Source organism: Falco cherrug, chromosome 6 (assembly GCF_023634085.1).
Source record: "Falco cherrug isolate bFalChe1 chromosome 6, bFalChe1.pri, whole genome shotgun sequence".
NCBI lineage: Eukaryota > Metazoa > Chordata > Aves > Falconiformes > Falconidae > Falco > Falco cherrug.
Window position 1 is genome coordinate 79,243,119 of NC_073702.1, and position 23,212 is coordinate 79,266,330.

The window sequence follows — 23,212 nt, forward strand, 5'->3', positions numbered from 1 at the left end:
GCCTGGATTCAATACAATTTGTTTAAATTACAGGCCTTAAATTTTTTTGGTTTTTTTTTTTTCCAAATGCCAAGTTTTGTCAAATACATTTTAATTTCAGCTCTGTGGTCTTTGCAAGTGCCCAGAGCAGATCAGTTGTTTCCTTTCAGATTGTAATGAGGTAGGCATGTTTTATCTTGTTGCTGCCAAGATAAAATAATGGATTTCTTTTGTAGGTGGAACACCTAATTTGAAAACACTGTGGTTTGCCAAAGGACCTGATGTGGAAAAACAACGGTATAGTACATTTCTGGCATGCTTTCACCTTCAGGACAGGATGGAAGATCTCCAAGCTCTAGAAGCACCTGTTGCAGCATTCTGCTGCTTGCTGACCTATCTTATGATGCAGGTAAACTGGGACAGTTGCTTTTTCTTCAGCTGTCAGCCCCGATAGATGTGATTGACTAATAAACTGTTCCTTGCTAGCCTGTGCTGGATTTTTCTCTTAATCTTTACTGTAGGCATAGTTGATCAAATATAATAGTACTGCATTACAGTATTTTTAATTACTCCATTTAACATGCATCATCTTGTTCAAGAAACACTTGGGGTTTTTAGTGGTTAGTCATAAGTCTCACATGCCCATGACAAATCCCCTTGGGCAGTTTAACAGAGAGAGTATAAACTGAGGGATTTCCTCTGCTTTTTGGGACCTGTTTGCAACTTAATGCTTCTCTTTTTGTGTTTCCTTTGTGTCGTGAGAAGACGACATTCCCTCAGGTGACTATGCAGACTGTGTAATCAGGCATTATAAATATTTAGTCAGCTTTCACTACTTTTTTACACCATCTTGTCAGTCTACTCAGTTTTAAGCTAGAATTGAAGACATGGCTCTTCTCATTAAATTCTGAGTAATAGGGGATCATTAGCTAGCAGTTCTGTTATAATTTCAAACATTTGGCAGCAGCAGACTACCTTAATTGTAATAAAAAGGAACACCAGATTAAATACAATATTGCTTCATTATTTACATTTCTCTTAGGTATTTAATATATTGTCTGTACTTGCTACCTTTCAAATGCTGATCTCACAAGCAGATTTTCCTCTCTGAGGATGAGAAAATTGTAATGCCTTTATCTAATCTGATAAGCAGTAGTGCACTTTTACTTACACTAAACTGCAGTTTGTCTTCTGTTTTGCTTTTTTTGGACTTCACTTTCCTCAATAACAGATTTATACTGGTGTGTGATACGTGAAAACAAGTTCTTCCTGACTTTTGCTTTCTTTTTCCTTCATACGTGTTTGATCAAACTTAGATGATGTGTTGAGGAAGTACACATGGGAATTATACAAATGATCCGTATAGCTTTTTTTTTTCTTATTTTTGTATAGCAGAATATAAATGGAAAGTTTTTGGAAGATGAAACTCATTAAACATCAATTCATGTCATGTTGTTTCAATTCAGCAAGATACATATGTACTTAGCTTTTAACATACCTTAAGTGTTCTTGATATTTGCATATGAAGTTACAGTTTCTCTTTATCTATTTTCACGCTATCATTTAATTATTGTGCTTTCCTTTCATAGAATGATTGCTAAATTATTTGAGAAGGGTTTCTTTAGTGGGACTAAGAAGAGGAGTAATGGGACAGAACACCTACAGAAATGTGGATTTACTGAGCCTTGATCACAGCACATTAATAAAACTGAAAAAAAAAAAATGCTTTTAGTGATATGGTTTCAGAACTTATTATCCAAAGGCTAATGTTCAAAACAGATGTGAAAACAGTTTTGCAGCTCATGTTTTCAACAAGAATAATAGCAGAGACATCACACAAAGGGCTTAGTTTGATGGATGGTTTTTCATCACAGTGCCAGTTTTTCAACACCTGTCCGCTTTTCCTGATTCTCTTCTGCCCTCTGAGTTGCACTGATACCATCTAACCTGTGAGCCAGACTAGGGCATTGATTTGGATTAAAATGTTTTTCACTGCTGAGCTATTTCAGACTTTGGTTGGTTCTCTGATATTGTCCATTTGGGTTTTTGGGGTGTTTGAGAGGAAAACATTAGAGCAAGAGTGTCAGCAGCCATGCTTTGAGCTGGCCTTCCTGCTTCCGTTTGTTTTATAGCTGAGAAAACAATGCTTGTCTAACTGTGGCCCAATACTTGTCTTTACACTTCAGTCTTACATTTGTATTAGAGAGGGAAGATGGATTGTTACCCCAAAGGTGATTTAACTTGAGCAATTGTAGGTTGCCTTGAAGCAGGCTAACGTAATTTCCTTCAGCTCATATGAGGGAGAAATGAGCTTCTTAAAAATTTCATTTCTTATCATTTAATCTAACCTAAAACTTAGGTGTTTGCAGGAATCACATACTGACCAACCCATTGGGCTTCCTCAGAGTTTATATACAAGTATTTTATGAAAACTTCAGATGCTTTTTTTTTTAAGTCAGGAAAAAAAAATCCAACAAGCAAATCTTAACTATGTAAAGAAAGGAATCTTTTTGGTGAGTGTTCTTTTAAAATGTCCTCCACATTAAGAAAAAATAGTGAAAAAATTACAAAATAATAGGTTTTTCTTTAAACTTGGGGAAAGGAGTGAATGAGTTCAAATATCAAACTCCAAAGAAACGGGACATTTATCTTTCAAGCTTTTACAGTTTTGGAAGAAATCTGACCATGGAAGCATGATAACTCACCAAGTTCAGTTACTGAATAAAATATTTCTTTAAAGAAGTGTTTTAATATTCACAAGCATTTTGGCTGATCTGCTCTGTTAGCAGTGTTTTCATGCTGTTGTACTTGCAAGCAATATTTGACTTAACTTTTCCTAGGACAAAATTGTGCAAGTATTAAGAATTGTCTAAGTCACTTCTGTTACTGCAGTGTATGAAATGTGCAGGTTTAGCAAACCTCTCTTATTGTGATCTACGCAAGGGTGACACCTGCCTTGAAATACAGGGTAAAGTAGGGCCATTATCAGATTTTAGCAGCCAGGTGGAGTTAATGAATACCAAGGAGCATTTTGAAAGCTTAAAACTGTTCTGATATCCCTCACATTCTTGTGCTTTGTGCAAGTCTTAACAGCATCAGAGAGGGGAAAGTATTTTACAGTGGGACAAGCAGCAAGGCCTGGTTTAAAAAAAAAAAATTCTCAGTAGAGGTTGAATAATTTTTATTTTGAGGAAGAAATAATGGGTTGCTCCTCCTAAGCAAGTGAATGAAGTAATTATAGACAGTTTCTTAGTGTTTGGGGTTTTTTTATTTTATTTTTCTATTGATTTACATCAATACCCTTTTGTTAGTTTTCCTCCCCTTCATTTTTTCTGTCACTTTTTGATTTTTAATAGCCATAGTAAAAACTCTTTAACAGATTCAAATGGGGTGTACACAATATCCCCCCAAAATTACACTGTTAAAAGAAAGGCAATGCAGAGTTTTAGGCAGCCTTTTAACTGTACTGTAAGCCCACAATGCATATTTCCACACTTTGCTAGAGGAACCTTCCCTCAGGTTCCAATTCATAAAGAATTGTAAAGCTTTATGGATCTCACTTAGGGCCCTCTTCATAGCCTCAGCATTTGTAACGGGTATTTGGTCTTGGTGTACATGTATAATCAATAATGTACTTACAAGAGGAAGCAAGTGATCCGAAATGGACTGGTTCTGCAAGGGAATCAGCCCAGCTGGTCTGGAGGTACTGTCTTTTTCCTGAGGTGACCATGTGCCTTTATAGAATCTCAGAATACTTTTTCACAACAGTAAATGCCCCCATTATCCCTTTCCTGATAGAAGTATTACAGTGAACTGTTACATGAGTTTAGAATTTATCTTTTCCCACTTGAACATTTTAGGTTTAGTTTTCTTAGTTCTGAGTTTTTCCTACTTCAATATGTAGCCTAAAAAAGCTAAAAGAATCTAAATGTTTTCTTAAATCCTGACATATAGCTTAATATAGGTAATTGAAATATTTTAGATTCTTTTAAAAGCTTCCAACAGATAACTGTAAGCATTTGAAATAAATCACAATGGTCATCACATCTGTGGTTTATTGAGGTGGTTTTTATTGTGGGCCTTGATTATAAAGCAATTAATATTTAATAATATTTTTTTTTTACTATGCCTAGTGTTATGGAGATGAAGAATTTTCCTGTTATTAAGAAACTCTTAAGGGAAGAGGAGAAGGGAGTACATGAAGGGTGGGCATTTTGTTTGGTGTGTGGAAATCCATGTATATACACTATACACAGGTATTGGGGTATGCACTTCACTCAAGTTGTGAAAGTAAGTGTTTTGTTTCCTTTAAGGGTTTTTTCGTAGATGATACATTCATGGTGGTCGTAACTTCTTGAAGTCATTGATTTAAGTTTTATGTGCTTGAGCAAGAAAAGTCAATTTTCGGAAAGTTCCTCTTCAGAGCCTTCAGATAATGTGTGTTTTTTTATTTTAGGTCAGTAGCCTCTCTCTGGAGGACTTAAATGCATTTGTGGCACTCATTCTCTGCCTCAAAGGGAAGTCAGCTGCTCAACTGGCGGGTTTGCAGGTATGGACTGGAATAATGCTCATGGTAACTTTGGGATCAATATTTTTTGGAAAATTCTTCTACGTTTCTTTTCAGATCCACAACTGAGGATCATGGTAAATATACAGGCTCTTAATGTGTTACAGTTCATGTGAATACTTGCATTTGTTAATAATGTAAAAAAATAATATAGAAAGGACATTTTCTAGTGGTTGCAGTCCTAGGATAAACGAACTAGTCTCAGATTTCTTCCTGACTTGGCCTCCAGACTTCCAGCTGATAGAAAATCTGTAATGGTGAATCCTGTCTTGCAACATTGCTTCATTCTTTTTTCCTGAGGAAGATAGTATTTTTGAGACATAAGTTGTATGAAAATTACTAAATAAAGTTTAGTATTACTACCTATGGGAGGACATAAGCATAACATAAACCTAACCAGGAAAAAGGTCTTGTTACCTGTTGTAGCTCACTATAGTGAATACCTTTTGGATCACACTGTTCTGTAATTATTCAGAAGTTGTTTTTTTTTAAAAAATTATATACTCTGTAAATCTTTTTTCCTCTTTCCTATCTTTTTGAATTCACATGTGGAAAAGCAGGTTCCTAGATGATTATCACAGTAGAACCATCTAAATAGTTCTTGCATGTCTAATTATGCAAGAGCATTTTCAATTTTACAGCTTGAGATTGTATTCAAAGTATTATCAGTGTATAGCACAGACTGCACGTGTCAATGGCTGTTTGAGTTGTGGGTTTACTTAAAATTGAGGAGGAAAGGGTTAGAAATGGTTGGAATCTTAATGTACCTTCACTGTGAAAATCTTGCTTGTGTTTCCAAGAAATTCTCTGTTACTTTAACAGTCCATGCTAAAGTTTTAAAAGTACTTTTTGCTGATAGCAAGGTAAAACCACCGCTCCTGTTACTATCCATTTGTTTCTAGTGCGCAGGGACCAAAATAACAAAACTGCTGTGATTCCAGTTTCATTACTGGATTCATCATTACAGATGAAGTCCAGCCTCTTATCAGTTTCTCCTGAATTAATCACAAATTTGTTCTGCAGCTGATCAAGTGTTAGATCTGTGTAACAAAAAGGAAATGATGAAATGAAGGCAATATGGTAATTTCTGCCAAAGACATTGCACATAGTGTTGCACTTAATATTGAGGGTGTCATTACTTTATCGAGTCCATCATGGCAGTCATTTAGTAAAAGCATAAAGGAAGCCCAGCATAAGCAGGAAATGTTGAAGCAATTTGTTTATAGGTGCACTTACAGGTACTATTATATAAGTTTTTAAAGTGCTTGGAAGTTTATTCTGTTTGAATTAGATGTCTGTGTGATTCATTTGTGTTGTGGTTCTATGAAATTATAAATCTGAGTGTTGCATCCAAACATGTAATATGAATTAATGTATACTACTTGGCAATGGTCATTCCACTAATTCAGAGTTGTTCACAAAATTTTGTAACTTTCCCACAAAGCATATGGCAGGTCAGATTTTGTCTGCTCTTCCACTGTTGACATAAAAATACATGAAACACAAAGCTGGACTTACACTGTATCATGTATCACTCTGTGAAGTGGACAGTACATTGTTTGGATTTACTTATGGGTGCTGTTGGTAGGTCCTTTCCAAAGTTACATCAGTCTGCTGCTTATGTAAGCACTTCACACACTGACGCGTAATGGCTTCTGCTCTGCTAAAAGCCAATGAAAGATTCGTATAATGCAGTTGAAATGTTTGTGTCGGGCTATTTTGTAGAGCACTTCTGTGTCTTATTCTACTGAAATTCACGGTCCTGCCTTTGGTAGTAGTTTGAGCCAGAATAAACCCCTCTGAAGAGAACAGTGAGGAATGATTTTGGTCTCTTTCCCTTTTGAGGTTGTAAACAGGTGAATAACGGTTTCGAAACTTACCCTTGTTGCCTTCAAGTTAATCCCCTGTCCTGTGTTTTGATGACCTGGATCTCCCAGTGAAAAACAGTTGCTATTCCTCAGTTTGTTGTGTATCTCTGACTGGTTAAGCTATATCAAGAGGTTATGTTTTATTAATTGCCATAAAAATACTTTTTTTTCTTCATATATAAGCTATCTGTAATTTTGTGGTAGCACCAGGATCAATTTGAAGATTCATATGAGGATAATCTCATTTCACAGGAAGAGTAAAAAACTGTTTCTTGTTTGCTTCTGAAATGTGGTGTGCAGATGAACTTAATAATATCCTGTGAATTTTTGCTTGGAAGGTCAGGAGACTAAATTAATAGAACATCTTATATAACTGTTCTAAAAATAATGATCAATAAAGCAAGCTGAGTACTGTAATTCAAGCATCTCATTTTCAAGATTCTCTCCAAATACCTTAACCTGTTTTTACTCCTTGCTATGTTTATTTAGTACATTTACAAAATTGAGTTATACTGTTATTTTAATGCTTAGTAAACAGGGTATCAATACGTATTCTTAACAGCTTAATTTTCTAGGTATTTGTGTTTAGAACTGAAGGATCCAAGTACAATGAATTTCAATAGTACATAGGTAATTAATATGTTGGGTTTATAGTAGGAAAACAAAGGAATAGAATTTAAATCTGTTTACCATACTTTTTATTCTTCACTGAGAAGTTAAACGTGATCCCTAGGAGCAACTGAATAACAGAGCTTTCAAGGAAGTTATGTTAAACTTAGTCAGCGTCTGCAAAACTTTATGGAAATGTTTGCTCATTTGCAATTTTGGACTTAAGACTACATTATTATTTTAAATGTAGAAAAAATGTTTACTCCTAGTAAATAGTTCTGTGAAGAACACTGATTTAATAAAAAAATTTGCTTTGTTTCTGCAAAGGAGTCCGTTAGCAAGTATGTTTTAGCAGAAGAGAACTTTAACTTCCACTGTTAAGTATGAGAGAAAATGTAAATAGAGCCTGTTCTTTGATAGGATGAAGAGAACTGTTTAGCCTTCACTTTAAAATCTGCTTTCTGATATGCTATACATATTTCATAGTTAATGTGATCCATAAACCTGCAGATTTCTGAAACAGAATTGTCCATGGTTTGAATAAATTGGGTTAAAGTCATAAAAAGTATAGTTTATGTCATGCTGAAAGAAAGTGGGCTGTGGACATATAACTAAAATGCACATTAAGTATTACTTTCTGAGAATAACATGAAGATTTGATTATTTTTTAAGATCGATGGTTTCAAAATGTGCACACGATAGAGAAGACTTGTTATACATTCTTTTTTTCATAAGTTTGGGGTTTTTTTTCCTAGTTTGTTGTGCCCCCCTTATACGGTAGATTAACATTCTATTTTGCCCAAGCCTCCCATAGAGCTTATACATAAGATCAGAATTAAATTTTGGACCCCAGGTTGCCTGTTTCCCTTCTTTCTATTTTAATCTGGTGTGTGATGTTGGCAAAAAGCCCAGAGAGCCGTCAGTCTAACTTAGAGGCCATTGTAGAGAAAAAGAGGCACCAGCAGGCATGCTTGCAGTCTTGTTTCTTATATTGTGCTGGCCCTGGTTGTTTACAAGTGCGTTTATAGATCATCTTTCACCTGTAATGCATGTAAAATACTGCCCAAACAGGAGAGGCCATAATGACTTATAAACACAGATACGTTTTAAATATGTGACTATTTAAATATGTAAATATGAAAAGTTTGTATTGGAGGTGTAAAGTTGTGAATCACATCTTTTCTTGTGGCCAAAGATGAGATGGGAAAATCTGGTTAAAAAGGAAATACACCTGGAAATTGGTAGATGAAATCTGTGTCCTGTTAAATGCTTTTAAAAGTGAAGCGTATGTCAGAAAACATGAACTCAAAGTTAGTAGCAGGTGCATGGGTGGACATACACGTCACTGCTGGCATGTATGACATTTGCAAGCTCTGTATAGCTTCCCAAAAAATACTCACTTATACTAGAATATCTGCTTTGGAGTAATTACATCTTTTGAGCCACTTGTAAAAGGAACAGTTTGGCTGTGCATGAGGTATAAGAAAGTCAAGTGCTGAAGTGTATGCCTTCAATTCTTCAAGTGCTTTTGGTTATTTAAAAAGTATTACTGATACAAAATGAACACTGTCATTTTAGATCTTAAATTTTAAGTTCCAGAGACTCTTTGCAATTTGATTGCAAATGAACTTTCATGAAATACTTCTTAAGAATTAATTAGCTTTTGGAATAATAGTTACAAAAAACCCTCAAACCTTAGCAAACTAGTTAACTAGTTTGACGGGCAGAAATAGCTTTAGCAAGAACTGGAGTTGTATGGAACCTTCAAATATTTTCTGGTGTACAGTGTCATGGAAGCAAAATTAGCTTGGTAATAGAATTATAGCAATATTGCACAAGATATTTTTCTCTGAATATTTTCCTGAGAGATACTTAGCCACACATGCAAAAAAGCAGTATGTTTTAGAGTAGTGTGTAGGTATCTTGGTTAGGGTCCCTCAAATTTCAGAAGGATATTGCTAAATCTATTCTTTATTTTTAAACTCTGTATTCTTTCTCCCTTGCCATGCAGACAGAAAAGCATAAATAATACCCAGATTCTGAACATTCCAGAATTTCAGTCTTCTGACCTATTTGGCAAGCCAAGTTACATTTGTCAACACCATTAGATGTAATACTTGTCAGACAGACTTGGAACAGCCTTTGTGAGCTATCTATGTTTTTCAAAAACAGTTGTTTTTTTTAAAAAAAACTTTTCTCCCCAGGCAGTGTATGTTTATTGTGCCTGTGTGACTGTTTCCTAATAAATGTTTGCTTGAAGTCTAATTGGATTGAGTAAAACATAAAATAAATTGTAAAGATCTCTCAGGTAAACTTTTCTTACATACTTAGGACCTGCTTCTATGGTGTTTTAGTATTAACTAAAGTGTAATTTGAGTGTATTCCTAAATGCTTTACTGAATCAGGGGTTATATCCCCACAAAATTTGCATCTGTCAAAAGTGTTTTTAAAATGATAGGTGAGATTTTAACTGGCAGGGGGTGGGGAATGGTGGGGATTGCAGTGGTTTACTGGTCATGGAATTGCTGCTCAGCCCATTCTCTCATCTGCAGTCTTCAGGTTTTCTCAATGTACTGGGCTAATCTGGAACAAAAGTTCAGCAGTATGGGATCTGATTTCAAGCTGAGATTAATTCAGTCCGTCTGCAACCTCAGAAATGTAACTTTGTTCTCATGTCCTTGAGATGGACTCATGTCTTAAATGGACTAGTCCAAAGAGAAACAGTTCAAGTCTTCAAGTAGTTAAACTATTTTTGGTTTGAAACATTAAAAAAAAATATATAAATACAGAATTAATCAAGAGAAAGTTGCATTAAATGAGCCTGCTTATAATTAATGTGTGTATTAAGGCTGACAGTTTTCAGACATCTATACACTGCTTTTAATAACTGTGTTTTGGCCTCTTAAGCCTGCAGGCCTAGTTCAGCATGCTGCCTTCATATTGCAGAACCTATTTATTTTCTTTAATGACTTTGAAGTGGTAGGTATGGCTCCCTTGGTCTGTCACTAAGAGTGACGTATTGCACTTGCATGGATCATGCGTTACTGCAAATACAATTGTATTGCAGGAGCTGAAGCTACTCACTGCTTACAGCATTCTTTGAAGGTCCCCTCTCTTATCTGTTGCTTATTTTCATAAGCATCTTTTGAAGTTCTGAAGAAATTCAGGGGTTTTTTGGTCCTATTGCATGGACAACTGGCTCTTTCTTTGCTGCTGTTCATTCATAAACATGCAAAAAATCTTTTCTTAGGGTAACAAATTCAACTTCTAGATAAGATTGCTATTCTGCCCTTCTCTCTCCCATTTTCTTCTTTACCAAATTTGGTATATTTATTAGTATTATTAGAGTTTATTTCCCTGAACATTTTTTATATTTGACGTAAGCTCTAGTATCAGAATTCACATAACTGTGTGAATTCTGTTATGTGTCACTGGCACAAATACAAACCCCAGCATGACTAGATCAGCTCTTCTACCTTCTGAGAAAAATCCATTAATTTGGTTGGATTCACTGTGCTTATGAAGAAAATTTTGAGCAAAATTTTGAGCAAGGGCCTCAAAAGAAAGCATTTGTATTCCTTTGTGGAAGACGATCATGCGTTTTTTCTCCAGAACTGTGTAAATTTGCTCTGCTTTTCCTTGAGTTTTCCTCTTTACTGCCCTGTAGCTCGTCATTAGCAAGGTTTCAGCAGCAAGAAATAGCAGCAATGTTTCAGTTTAAAATTGCTTTTAGACTTCATATAGCGTAAAGAATTTTCCAGGATGTTTAAGGTAAAAGACATTCTGGAATTTCAGATAACAAAATTACTGTTAATTTTTAATCCATGCCTATTATTATTTCAGAAAGTGAAATGTGGTTATTGGTGGTGAGGATAATAAAGCTCTCCCAAAATATTAAGGAAACTGACAGCTTTGAAAAAGTCAGAGATAATTTGTTACAGAGAGGGGAAATAATAATTTCTGGTTATCAACTGACATTTTCCTGCCAAGTTTGTGTTGGTCAAAGTGTATGTTTACTCATGAGATAAATAGTTTTCACTTCCTTGCATACTGTATATTAGAAGGAACAAGCAGTATCTTAGGGTGGGAGGTGGTGTTTGCATGACATAGGTGAGGTTGCTCTCTGCTGCCTTTAAGGGCTGACCTGTGGCCCCGCGGGGCAGGTGACGTGCAGGGGCTGGAGCCAGGAGGGAAGGGAGCGTGCTGGCAGGAGGCGGTGGCACGTGTGCACCTGCCTGTCCTCTGCTCAGGGCTGCCTGCACCTGCCTGCGTGCCCCTGTCACGCCTGAGCAGGAAAGCAAGCTGCACATCTGTCTGGGCTTTCCCTGGAGAAGCAGATGGTTATGTGTAACTTCAGCAAAGCAAAAATGTTTTCTGAAATGACCTAATGAGCCATTTATAGGTGGATGGAGAAAGAAGATAAAAAAAGCCTTTAGGCATATGGTTACAGTGCTTTGTAGGATGTACTGGAATTTTTCAAATTACTATAGCAGAAATGTTCATCTTGAAGATACCAGGAACAGCCAAGCTAACCAAGAACTGATTTTGTTCCCTTTCTTTTCAAGTCTATTCTTGATTGACATAGTCATTATCCCAGGGGTTAAAAGTCAAGACAGTGTCCAGTTCCTGTCTGTTGCTTCCTCTATGACTTTGGTCAAATTGTTCAGTTCTTTCTGGTATTTTAGTTCTTTCTTCTAACAGTCATGCACCAGTGGTGAGAACAGTAGAAGTTCTTTAGCCAAAAGTGCTGTATAAATGTGATTTTTAAAATATTCTTAACATTAATGATGTTGCATGTATATTCTCCTCCTCTTCACCTTTATTTTGGAATCATTTAATTTGGTGTTCACTGAACAATAGCTGAGATGTGGTTAGAGGAGGTTTTTAGAAAGAAAGGAGCTGTGTTAAGAAGAAAGCAATACATGTGCATTGTAACATCTCTTACCAGCATTACATCTTAGCATCTTAAGACATCATCACTCGTTAAGACAATTCTATCCCGGTGTTATAAGTGAGGAAAAAATACATAGGGACAATAAACACCAGATGTGTAAAGGTGGTTTGTGATTATGGAGAGATTTAGTTAATTGCTTAGGAATCTAATCAGTGTGTTTAGTGTTACACCAGCACTAGTAGGAAGCATATGCACATTAACTGAAAAGGTATATTACATTCAGCTAGGCTGCTATATATTCCCTTGATAGATTTAAAAGATGAGACATTCAGTTCCTTGCCAAATGCAAAATTATGTATGTATTGGTTTTAGCAAGGCCAGTTAATGCATACCGAAGTATCATTTCCTATTTAGCAGTAGTTTTGTATTTACTTTCTGTGTATAGGATACAGAAGTACATCTTGGCAGAAAATACTTGTATAGACTGAAGTTGCATAAATTCCTACATAAGGCAATGAGAGCTTTACTACTGAATTTAATAAAAGCAGAGCTATGCCAATACACTTTTGAAAAACCATCCTTCAGTCTACTCAGCGTTATTTACTTTTTAGCAAAATCATACAACTGTATCCTGTATTTGTGCACAGAGGCTTCAGTACAACAGAGACATACTTCAGTCTGGCAACAATGGCAAGTAATATTTCTCAATTACAGGAGGCTGAAAGCGTAGTGGTTCTGCAGGAAGTTTATTTTTGCACAGCACTTTATGCCAAAAAAAAAAGGTACCTTTTGTTTTAAAATGGCTGTGGATCGGTTCCTGAGGCTGGAATGTCAGTGAATGCTTATTTCATGAGCAAAGTGCCTGCAGAGTCCAGTGCTGGCCAAAGTGCTGAGATCCTAGTTTGACTTACTACATGCATTTTCTTTTAAACAGCATTCTTCTCCTTGTTAAGTACTGCTTTAAAAATGGCCAAGTTACTCTCACATAAACTGTTTCCCTATTTATATTAATTTGCTCTGACATAGTGCTGATACAAGAAAATGTAGAATATTACATGTGAGTAATGTTATTTTCTTTAAAACCTTTATTTGTAGTCAGTTCCTGAATAGCTCGGAAGACCATCTTTATGCAACAGATGTGTGCATCAAACAAGGATTCTCTAATATTGCTGTATGTGTTCATCTAAATAGCAGCATGGGGTTGATGTTCTTGTGGCAAAAGGTAGCAACGTTCAAGCCGTGTATGACAGTTTTCCATTCCAAAAGAAATAGGTATTCTGGAAGTGGATACTGTATTGCAGCTTAATTACAAATCAATTCCTAGTATCTTGAACTGATCGCAAGTTGCAGATTGGCAGTTCCTTTCACAAGTCATCTGGGATACTGCTGCAGTGATGTGTGGTTCAATTTGTCTTGGACCTTGGGATTGTCATGAAACAGAAGCAGAGCAGTTCTTCTCTTCCTCAACCTGTGGACTTAACAGCTAGAAAATTCCTTAGCCAGATCTGTTTACCTTGGACTGTATCACTTTAAAAGGTGAACCGTAGTATCAACAATTGTATTGTGCAGCTGCCTTGCAATACAAAGAAACTCTCGGGGAAAAAAAACCAACAAACCACAAACCAACTAAACCTATCTTGCGTTGGCAAACAGTATTTATTCTGGAGCTTTCTATACTAACCATCTTGTTTCAATGACAGTTTTATTTGAAGGGCTTATATACCAGACATGACATTAGTAACAGTTGTCTTAATGTTTCTGGAACCTGCAGTGCTTCAGACATACTAAATCTTGCCTAATCTAATTCTGTTGAAGTTCACTGGTCTTTCTGTTGGTTTCAGTTGGAATTAGTTCAGGTCCTTAAAAGGTATCTACTAAAACAGCTTGAGAGAGGGAATGGTCATACATTAGGACAATTAAATAAATCTGAACATCTGTGCGGCCTCTGGGGAGAAGAAAAAACAAAACTAACTTTTAAGCTTGGCTGATTAAGCCTTGGCCAGGTTTAGCAGTGAACTCCCACCTATCAAAATTTCTTTGTAGTCACGATGATGTCTTAATCCACGGCAACGGTTTCACAGTACACTGTGCAAAATGTCCGCAAGACAGGCCACCAGACAGCAGCACACTGAGCAGTTGCATGCCTAACCAGCTATCATTCGCCGCTATAGTCTGCAGCTGTGAAAGGACACACTGCATTAGCAAAGGTAGCCAAGCACTCTCTGCCGAGTAGTTGTGCTGGTGGCAGAATTATTACTCCTAGAACTTTGTTCCATGGACTAGTCCTATGATTAAACAAAGGGAAAGGGCTGGGGTAAGGTGCGGCTAAGGACTTGAGAGCAGGAGTATGGTCAAGATGCAGGTAGTGACAAATGGAGCCCCCCGTGTTAAAGACTTTGGGAAAGGGGCTGGTCAGTGGAGAGTAGAATACAGAAATGTGTAGTGAGTGTCAGAAAGTAAGGGAATGGAAGAAGTTTGGTCTTTGAAGGCTTGCAATGGAAAGTTACTGGAACTAAGAGAGGAAAGTGACCTTTTGATGGTTTTTAAATTACTCTCTGTGTTCCCTAATAACTTTTGAGTATGTTGGCTAATTTCAGAGACGGAGTTTGACAGAGGTGTAGGAGTCTGAGAGAAATAAGTTACTGCTGATTGTTTTAAGTAGACAACTGGGGAGAAGGGTAAGGCACTCTAAATTGCCCAACAGGATGAAGCTTTAACATGACATCGCATTATTAGGGCATCTGTGTGAGAGGGAGACATTGCTACAGGCATGGGAAAAAAATTCAAATAATTACGGAATTATTTCAGATGCCAGTGACATAGCACGTACAGGAGCCTGTCAGGTCCTGCCTGGTGCAGACATACCAGGAGTCTGCTAGCAGTTTGTCCTCCATCAGGGACAAACTTTATTAGTTGCAAGGCAGATGGAGCTACTAATGCTTCCTTTTCTCATAATTCCACAACATTTAACTAATGTATTACAAAAAAAAAAAAAAAAAAAAAAGGAAAGGAAATGTGATCATAAGAGTTTTCAGGGTCCCAAACAAAATATATTTTGCTACCAAATAAATCCAGTATTATCAATATGAGGGAAAGGTGAGGAGGTTCAAAAGTAAGTACATTACCAAAACCACAAGCATGTCTTTAAGATAGTAAAAATTAAAATCCTAATGAATCTATTCAGTTTTATAGAAAGAATGTGGCCTCTGGCTGGGCTACAGTCAGATGGTTAGCCTGATGGCTATAACTCAAAATTTATGTGAATGTTCTGTAAATGTCACTTGTATTATGGACTGTCATTAGCCCAGTAATCATTTAGATCAGATTCAAGCGGTTGTGGCTAAAGTAAGAAAATGTAATGTTATTTGAATCTTTTTTGCAGGTGCTAGCGTGCTGTCCATTACATAACTGTGTACAAATAAACTGAAGGGACTAAACTTTTTAACTGATGACATTCATCATTACAAAAGTGTCGTTTGTGCTGAGTTTTGTTGTAGGTATGATTCAAGAGCTCCATGAAAAGCTGGTATTTTTGAAAATTAAACAAGAAATTAGAAACAATCTTTCTGGAACTGAAGGAGGTTTTTATCTGGTGGCAGATTGGTTAGCAGTAGTACTTGTGTGTTATTGTTTTGTAGGGTGTTTAAAGGTAAAAGCAATTTTGACTTCATTGCAGGTTTTGGCTTAATGGAAATAACAGTGTTGTTCCACAGAGAGGTATCATTTTACATCAAACTCCTGATAAAACCCAGTAAATAAACTTTCCTCACATATAAATACTAAACAATTGGGTTGTTTACTGCCAAATATTTACTGTGAAGCCCTGGAAGTGTTTGAAAACTGGTTTTTCTAGTTTCTGTTGCAGCAGATGCCCTCATAGGATCTCTTTTCAGTCCCTTTTCCTTTGCACACACCTTGTTTAAGCAGGAAGAGCTTAATTTAAGCCCTAATCTTTTATCAGAATAAACCTTAGTCATGTTTTCAAAATACCTGGTGCTTCGCTCCCCCCTCCATTTGACAAGTCAGGGAAGCAGGTGATGTACTACACTCCCAGCAGCCTGTTCCTTAAAGCTGACTGATGCCAGGCAAACATTGTTTCACCAGCGCATCTCTGCAGGGTAACACTCCTTAAATTTACCACCATTGCACCAGTTTAAGTTATCTTTGCTCTAGAACAGAGCATATAGCACCAGTGCACAGGGATTTTAGCATCTTTTGACAGCTCACACTGGGAATTCCTGCTGAAGGCAGGAAGACCTGGAATTCAAGAAAGGACTCTTGTCTTTTGCTTCAAAGAATTTTAGTGATACTTTCCCTTGCAGAGAATTTAACTTTAGCGAGGTTGTCATCAGTTGACACAGTTCATCTCTTTATATTTGGAACACAATGTGCCTTACCTCTCCCAGACAGAGCTAACCCTTACTGTTTTAGTGACAAGTTCCTGAGATAGGATCTACCTGCTGCCTTTATTGCTCAACCATAAATTGCCTATGGCTAAATATATGATCATTTAAGATACAGGTGGGTTTGGGGGAAGGTAATGAAAGTAGTGTACTGATAATATGCTGACTTGAGTTCAAAGTGGATCTAAAATGAACCCGTTAAACTAGGAAGGTGCTCAAGATTTTGATCACCATCACTTGAATTCCAGCAGTTTATTGCTTGGGGGAAATTTCATTTTTTTTTTTTTTTAATTATTGTTCTTCAGTTAATTGATTTGAACTTGAAGTTAACAAATACTAACCTGTCCTTGAGTGTTATGTTTACCTTTTTATAACAGAAACAGGTACATTCTTTTGAGGGTGGGTAGGGTAGGAAAGAAGGGAGGGAAATGCCTTATGCAATTTTAAAGTTATTTCTATTTAAATTAATATTGCAAATTATTAGCCATAGTCATATCTTCTGTATTCAGCTCAACCACAGGAAATAGGCAATGGGTTAGGAAAAAAAATTAAATACGTAAGAAGAGCTTTAACCTAAGTAACAATTTTTAATACAATTTTTTTCATTGAAAAAGTGTGTGTCCAGAATGTTGTTGAAAATCCTACTAAAGGAACCAGTTCTTAAATGAAATGTAGTATTTAATGCAGTGAGATACAGATGATGTCTAAAGTAATTCAAGTAAAGAATTGTAAAATTATTATCATATCTTTACCTTTCTCCTTAGTTTCTATAAATGGTGTGTGACAGCTTTGCCCCTGGGTATGGTTCTGGCCTTCGTTTGTGTCTGCTGACATCTGTCACGTTCAGATGCTTGCCCTCGCATTACAAGCACAGTAGAACCTGTTCATCCTTCCAACAGAATTTGAACCTTCTAATCTCCTTAGAGTGGTGAAGGAGTCGTGGGGTTTTTTTAGTATGTTCCTGAAAATAGGTTGTGCAGCTTTCAAAGCGTATAGGGTAAAGTTTACACCTCTATCAAAAAAATCCCTTGTGAAGCCACAAAGGAGACTCAGAGGACTAGTAGTATTTTCTTAAAATATAAAGGTATTTTTACGTCCTGATTATTTTAAAATTATTATTTAACTAGATGTAACGTGGACTGGAAATGTGCATTTCTTACACAAGATCCATGTGTTTTTCTTCTTGTGAGTAAAAACTGCTCTGCAGGATATACAGTCTCTGGGTCTAGATTTGCAAACTGCTCCTGTGAGCAAACACTTCCCTTCTTGCAGAGCCTCTTTCTGTGGTCAGTGAGGTGCACACAAGCACAGAGATCAGCCTGAACGTGTGGTCCAAAGCCTAAAACCTTGTGTTTCTAGAGCAGAAAAAGGCGTAATATAAGTCTATGATGACAGCTTTTCTAGTAAAGACATTTCTCGAATTGTTGGAAAAAACCATGATACATTAGCGATGCAGGTGCCGTAGCAATTCTCTTGCTCTTTTCAGGCGGGCTAACCCAGTTCAGCTCAGGCATTCGGAGCACACCACCAGTAACCTCTGCTGCAGTGATAGTAGAGGACTGTGAACTTTGCGTTCTCAGTCTTCTGGCAAATGGGAAAAGTCATCTTTTTCCCTAAACGCTGAGAGGGTGGGGAGCTGCCGTCGGTCGGAGCAGCAGGGGCACAGCGTGGGCAGCTGGTGCAGGAGGAGCGGTTCTCACGCACTGTGGCTCTCACACAAATGTCATCAGCTGGTGGTAGGAGTAGCAGCAGTGGGAGCACAGGGGTGTATCTCACATGATTCACTGGGGTCCTGAGTTTACAAAAATAGTAGAAAGAACCGGCACAGTTTCCAACAAGAAGTAATCTCTAGGGTGTAATGCCCTGGAAGGCAAGCCTTCTTTTCTTTTGGAATTTTCCACTTCTCCTTGTCATGACGTCTTTGCATTGCAGACACCAAGCAGTTGTGAGCATTCCCATGGCAAAGCAAGTCTGTGGTTTGCCATGTGCATGGGCTCATTGTTACAGGCTCGCTGTGCTTTCATTTTCTTTGTTTTTCATTGCCAGACACGGGAAATAGAAACTACCCTTTAGTGAATGTGTTTCCTGCTTATTGAAATAAAGGTAACTGTTGATAGTTCTCACCTTGGTCTTGCCAATATTGATTTCCATTAAAATCCAAGCTTTACCTGATGTCCATCTCCCAATACTTTAGTGCTTTAGGAAAGTTCTGGATTGATATCCCTAGACAGTGAAGCCTTCTACCTGTAAAACCTGTTACCAGCAACATTTTTTACCTTTTTAACCAGCGTGTCTCAAGTGTAGTTGAAAAGAGCACAGCTAGGGTTGTGTTGGTGGCTCAGACTTCATGTTCACTTAGGCAGAAGTAACAATTAGGATCAATGACAGTACTATGCTGATCTCCAGCTTAAGACAGCACTCAGAAGTCCTCTTCTATATTTTACTATTTTGTGCATCACCATCAGAAGCAAAATATTTCAAATTCTCATTTAGACACTTGTTCTGCAAATATCTATGCATTTGTTTTGCACTAGAATAACATCACCAAAGAAAGCTGGATTAGTCACATACTTCTGTAGTATCTATGCTTAGAGTTTTCAGAATACAATAAAAATATAGAAGTTTTGTGTTAAGATTTATGGCCCAGATGGCATCCAGCATCCACATATAGTATTAGTAATCTGTTCTAACAGCTGTTTTACATCCTTGGTACCGGTGGGATTAAAAAGGACAGTAAAAACAACTTTGTCAATAAATGACAAAAAGGTATGAATTAATAGACATCTAGTACACAGCCACTAAATTAGAAGATGGGAAATTGCTTGCTGCAGATGACAGCATTTACTGTTCTCAGCAGCTTAAATACTTGTTTTCCTTATTCTTCATGAAAGTTAGTTTTCAGTAATTAAATCTTTTGATGTTATCAGTACTTACTTGATAAATGAGTGACAGAAGATACTGATTTGTATGACAGGGAATTTCAGTCTGGTTTTGTACTGTTCTGTAATAGAGGCTATTTGTGGTATAAATTATATCGATATAAATTTGGCTAAGATTTATTCAGTTGGTGTGCTACTGTTGTTCATGGCCTCTACTGCTAATTTTCCTTTTTTATATATTGATATTATAATATTTTTCTATATTATATATAATACATTTATATTATTTATAATAAAATATAATAATAAGAATATATTTTAATATAAGGATAAAACACATCCATTTTCCTTATAGCTTAAGAGCAAAACTTCACCACTTGTCAAAGTGCTCGAAAGTATTTTACTGAAGTTATTTAAAGTTCAATTTATTGTTGTGTTGAGAACAAGATCAGGATGAATAGGTTCTGAAGTAATTCCCTAGCTGGTTTAGTTTACAAAAAAAAAAGGGAGTTCTGAAGATTCCCAACAGTTCTTTACTTCATGCTCATAAAGTCTTACTTTGTGATCACAAACCAAGCAGATTCCATTTTAAAGCCTGTAATGATGTGGACTCATTTCCTTAGTAGGTCTTAAGATTTGATCGGATGATCAGAAACAATCTGGTTAGTGCAATGTAAGAATCTCACAGCTGCAACGTGGTAACTGGCGGTGTGCATTCTTAGAGTCTACTTTAGTACAAATCATACTGGCTCACTTAAACCACATTCCTCTTTCAAGTACCTTTCAACATTGTTAAATGGTTTGCAAAAACCTGCTTTACTTGCCAGAGCAGAAGAGTTGTGAGAGTGCATGTAGTTACTAGTCTCAGCTGGCAAAACGATAGCTTGCTTCTGGAGGCAGTAGCTTCCTGAAACTCAGTGGCCTGATCCCGGACTAAAAATACTTTTATTTTAAAGGGAGGGGAGAAGAAGGTCCCCCTTACTCAAGTATGAAGTGTCACAGTCAAAGAAAGATGGACCTTTCATTTTCTCAAAGACTGCTTAAATTAGCTTGTGTTGTCTGTCTGCATTTGTCTGGATGTCAGTGGTTGTCCTCGGTTGTCTGTGTTGGGTGAGTTTCAAGTACTGTGTCACGTTGGGTCAGTGCCCTGGTGGCCAGCATGGTGCCTTTCCAGGAATCACTAGAGGCAGAAAAGGTTCTTCCCAGAGGGCTCTGGACCACCCGGCCTGGTATCTTTTGCCTGTATCATCATCTCTGGGTCCTTTTTTGCTTTTGTGCTGTAGAAAAAACAGCCACTGGAGGTACACCTCATACCTTCAAGCTGGCTTAACGGAACCCTGCTGCCCCTTGTCTGTGGTTGGGGGGAACCCTATCACAGAAGCCAGTTTCACATAGTCAAATTATGCAACAGACTTCAGCTCGTTGCATAATAATACAGAAAACCTAAGTCCTCGACTATGTTCTAGCCATATTCTCCAAATTATTTCTTGTGTTTGTCTCTTCTGGAAGAAGCTTTGTAGCTCCATGTTGCTAGCAAAGGTTCCCTGAATTTGTTATATAGACCTTAGGGAGGAGAAAGTTCTGATCCATTAGTACAACATTTGATGTTGTAGTACAACATTTGATGTTGTCTGCTGTTATTTGTAATGTTTTCTAAATAGGGCACTGATGGTGTATATGCATACCTTTAAGTCTTTTGGGCATCTTTCAAGATGTAAGATGTTATTGTTAGTAATAATGAGCCAACCCTTTCCATTGCATTTCATACAAACAATTCACAGCTCTGCAGGAGCTAGGGCTAAGACAAATTTGAGCCACATTTTTGTCCTTTCTGTTCTGGACTATTTTGGATGCTATTCCATTCCTGGTATAATTTATACTGTAAGGAAAATTGTACTGTAAGGGTACAACAGCTGCCATGGATTACAGCGCTAATGGCCACACTGTTATGAACCCATCCCTGTCCTGACAGCCTGCTCCAGTACAGACTGTGGAAAAGGCATTCCCCACTGAGGAGCTTTGGACTGTTTACACAATACTTAAAGTCACGATTTTTCCCCATGTTGGATTCAAGGCTTTTATAGCTTGCTATGCTCTGCCACAGCAGGATGTTAAATTCACCCATAAAGTTTATTTTGGCCATGAGTTTTAATTGTCTTGTTGAGTTTCTCATTTTGTGTTTTCTGGATGTTGTCATACCATTCCAGTATTTCTTCTGGAGACATCCAGGTTGAAGTGGAATAATTTCACTTTCAGACTACAGTCTGAGGAAATTTTAGTGTGTTTAAAATAAAAGCCTGGGTACAATAAACTTTGTTCTGTCAAATCTTATAATTTAAATAATCTCTAAGTACTGTAACGTTTCCCAGTTGATCAAACTGTGGAAGGTCAATGGATCGCCGTACACATAACTTTATACTCCCAGTTCATGTTTTGCATTCCACTAACAGAATTCTTTTTGGGGAACTGCTAATGCTTGAGAAATACTATGGAGAACAGCCATTTATTTTCTCTTTCTGTTTTCATTTTGAATGTAACTGTCTTAAAAACTTGAGTGAGATGCTGTATTTGTTAAAACAAACTTCACTTCTTTCACTTTATTGAATAAAAATAGATACAGGATCCTTTGATGAATTCTACAGTGCAATAGAGGAGCATCATTGTCACAGCTTTGGGACTGTTCATCATTTGCTCTGCTGTATGCATGGTTAGATGTGATGGTAAGATTGCTTATATTTCCTGATTTTTGAGGCCTTTTTTTTTGTATGTGTGTGTTAACAGCTTGCACAAGTGGACTCCAGAGGTGTACATCTTGGTGCTGTCTTTGTTCGTGGCCTTACGACTTTGCTCATGGCCAATAGTGCCTGTGGCTTTCCATTCAGAATGGATGATTTGATGCCTTGGGAAGTGTTTGATGGAAAACTTTTCCAAGAAAAATACCAGCAGTCACACCAAGGTTGCCCTTTGGAAGAGCTTTTGGAAGGCAATGTGAGTAATCGCATTCTCTTAGACAGCTCTGTATTCCTTGAAAAATGTACCTGTCCATATATGTTTGTTGGTTTAATATTCATGTTTACACTGGGCTCCTTTCTTTGTGTATTTCCTCTCTTCCTTATTCCGTTTTCACCCTCTCTGCCAAAAAAAACACTTTAAGAAGGTAGAAATACTGAGACCATGAAAGAAGCTATAATTTTACCTTTATTTTTGTTTTCATTAGTCAGAAAATAATATAAGGAAGTGTCAAAATGTCAATTTAAAAAAATGGAAATAGCTGTAATGGTTTTCTAGTATTAAGATATCAGTGAGATCTTTTCCCTGTAAGATTTTAGGCAACGTATTAAGAATGTCTTTAAATAAGCATACTGGGTATAATTTTAAAAGTGTTTAAGAGCGATATTTTTAAACGTATTAAGGAACCTAAAGTTTGAGAGAAAGGTTTGGTGAATTCAAAGAGGAACTGGATGTAGAGGAAGATGTGTATTCAGGTATTTTTTTTTTAGAATCTCACCGAGTACCTTCCTGTACCTCTAGGTACTTATTTAGTTCTCAGTCCCGCTTTTCAGAAGCTGGGGATTTGTACAGTTTGCATGCTATGGTACCGAAAAGCCGTATGACTTAAAACATGCCTGCCCAGGCAAGGACAGGGAGATATCAGCAGAGTCTTGCTGGGTGTGGACCATATCTGGTGCAGTAGGGTGGTATGGCGGGGCTCAGAGATGGAATCTGCTAGGCAGGGTACAAGGCTGTATTAATGCATTAGTGAAGCCTCGGACCAGACCTGGCTTGTGCCCCATGAGAAGAGAATATGTGGAGAGATGCTTGGGTAGATCTGTACTCATCTGTTAAGACCTTCGATCAATGTGGAACTGAAAATCCTGTATAATTTAATTACTTTTGAAAATTTTACCTTTGAAAATGTTTTTACCTGCGCTTACATATATCACTTTAGGTTAAAATAAATAAAAGTGATTACAGAGAAAAAAGTTACGAATTTTGAATTATTTTAATCTCAA

General features: G+C 37.0%; 1 protein-coding gene across 5 annotated transcripts in view; it reads left to right on the plus strand.

Annotated features, from left to right (window-relative positions):
* FAM120B (family with sequence similarity 120B) overlaps positions 1 to 23,212 on the plus strand; it is a 63,426-nt gene that overhangs the window by 26,816 nt on the left and 13,398 nt on the right. For all 5 annotated transcript variants that reach the window (XM_055714137.1, XM_055714138.1, XM_027806832.2 and 2 more), the window contains exons 5-7: positions 216 to 388; positions 4,436 to 4,528; positions 21,981 to 22,187. In XM_055714137.1, coding sequence (XP_055570112.1) covers positions 216 to 388; positions 4,436 to 4,528; positions 21,981 to 22,187 — 473 coding nt within the window. The remainder of the gene's footprint in view (positions 1 to 215; positions 389 to 4,435; positions 4,529 to 21,980; positions 22,188 to 23,212) is intronic.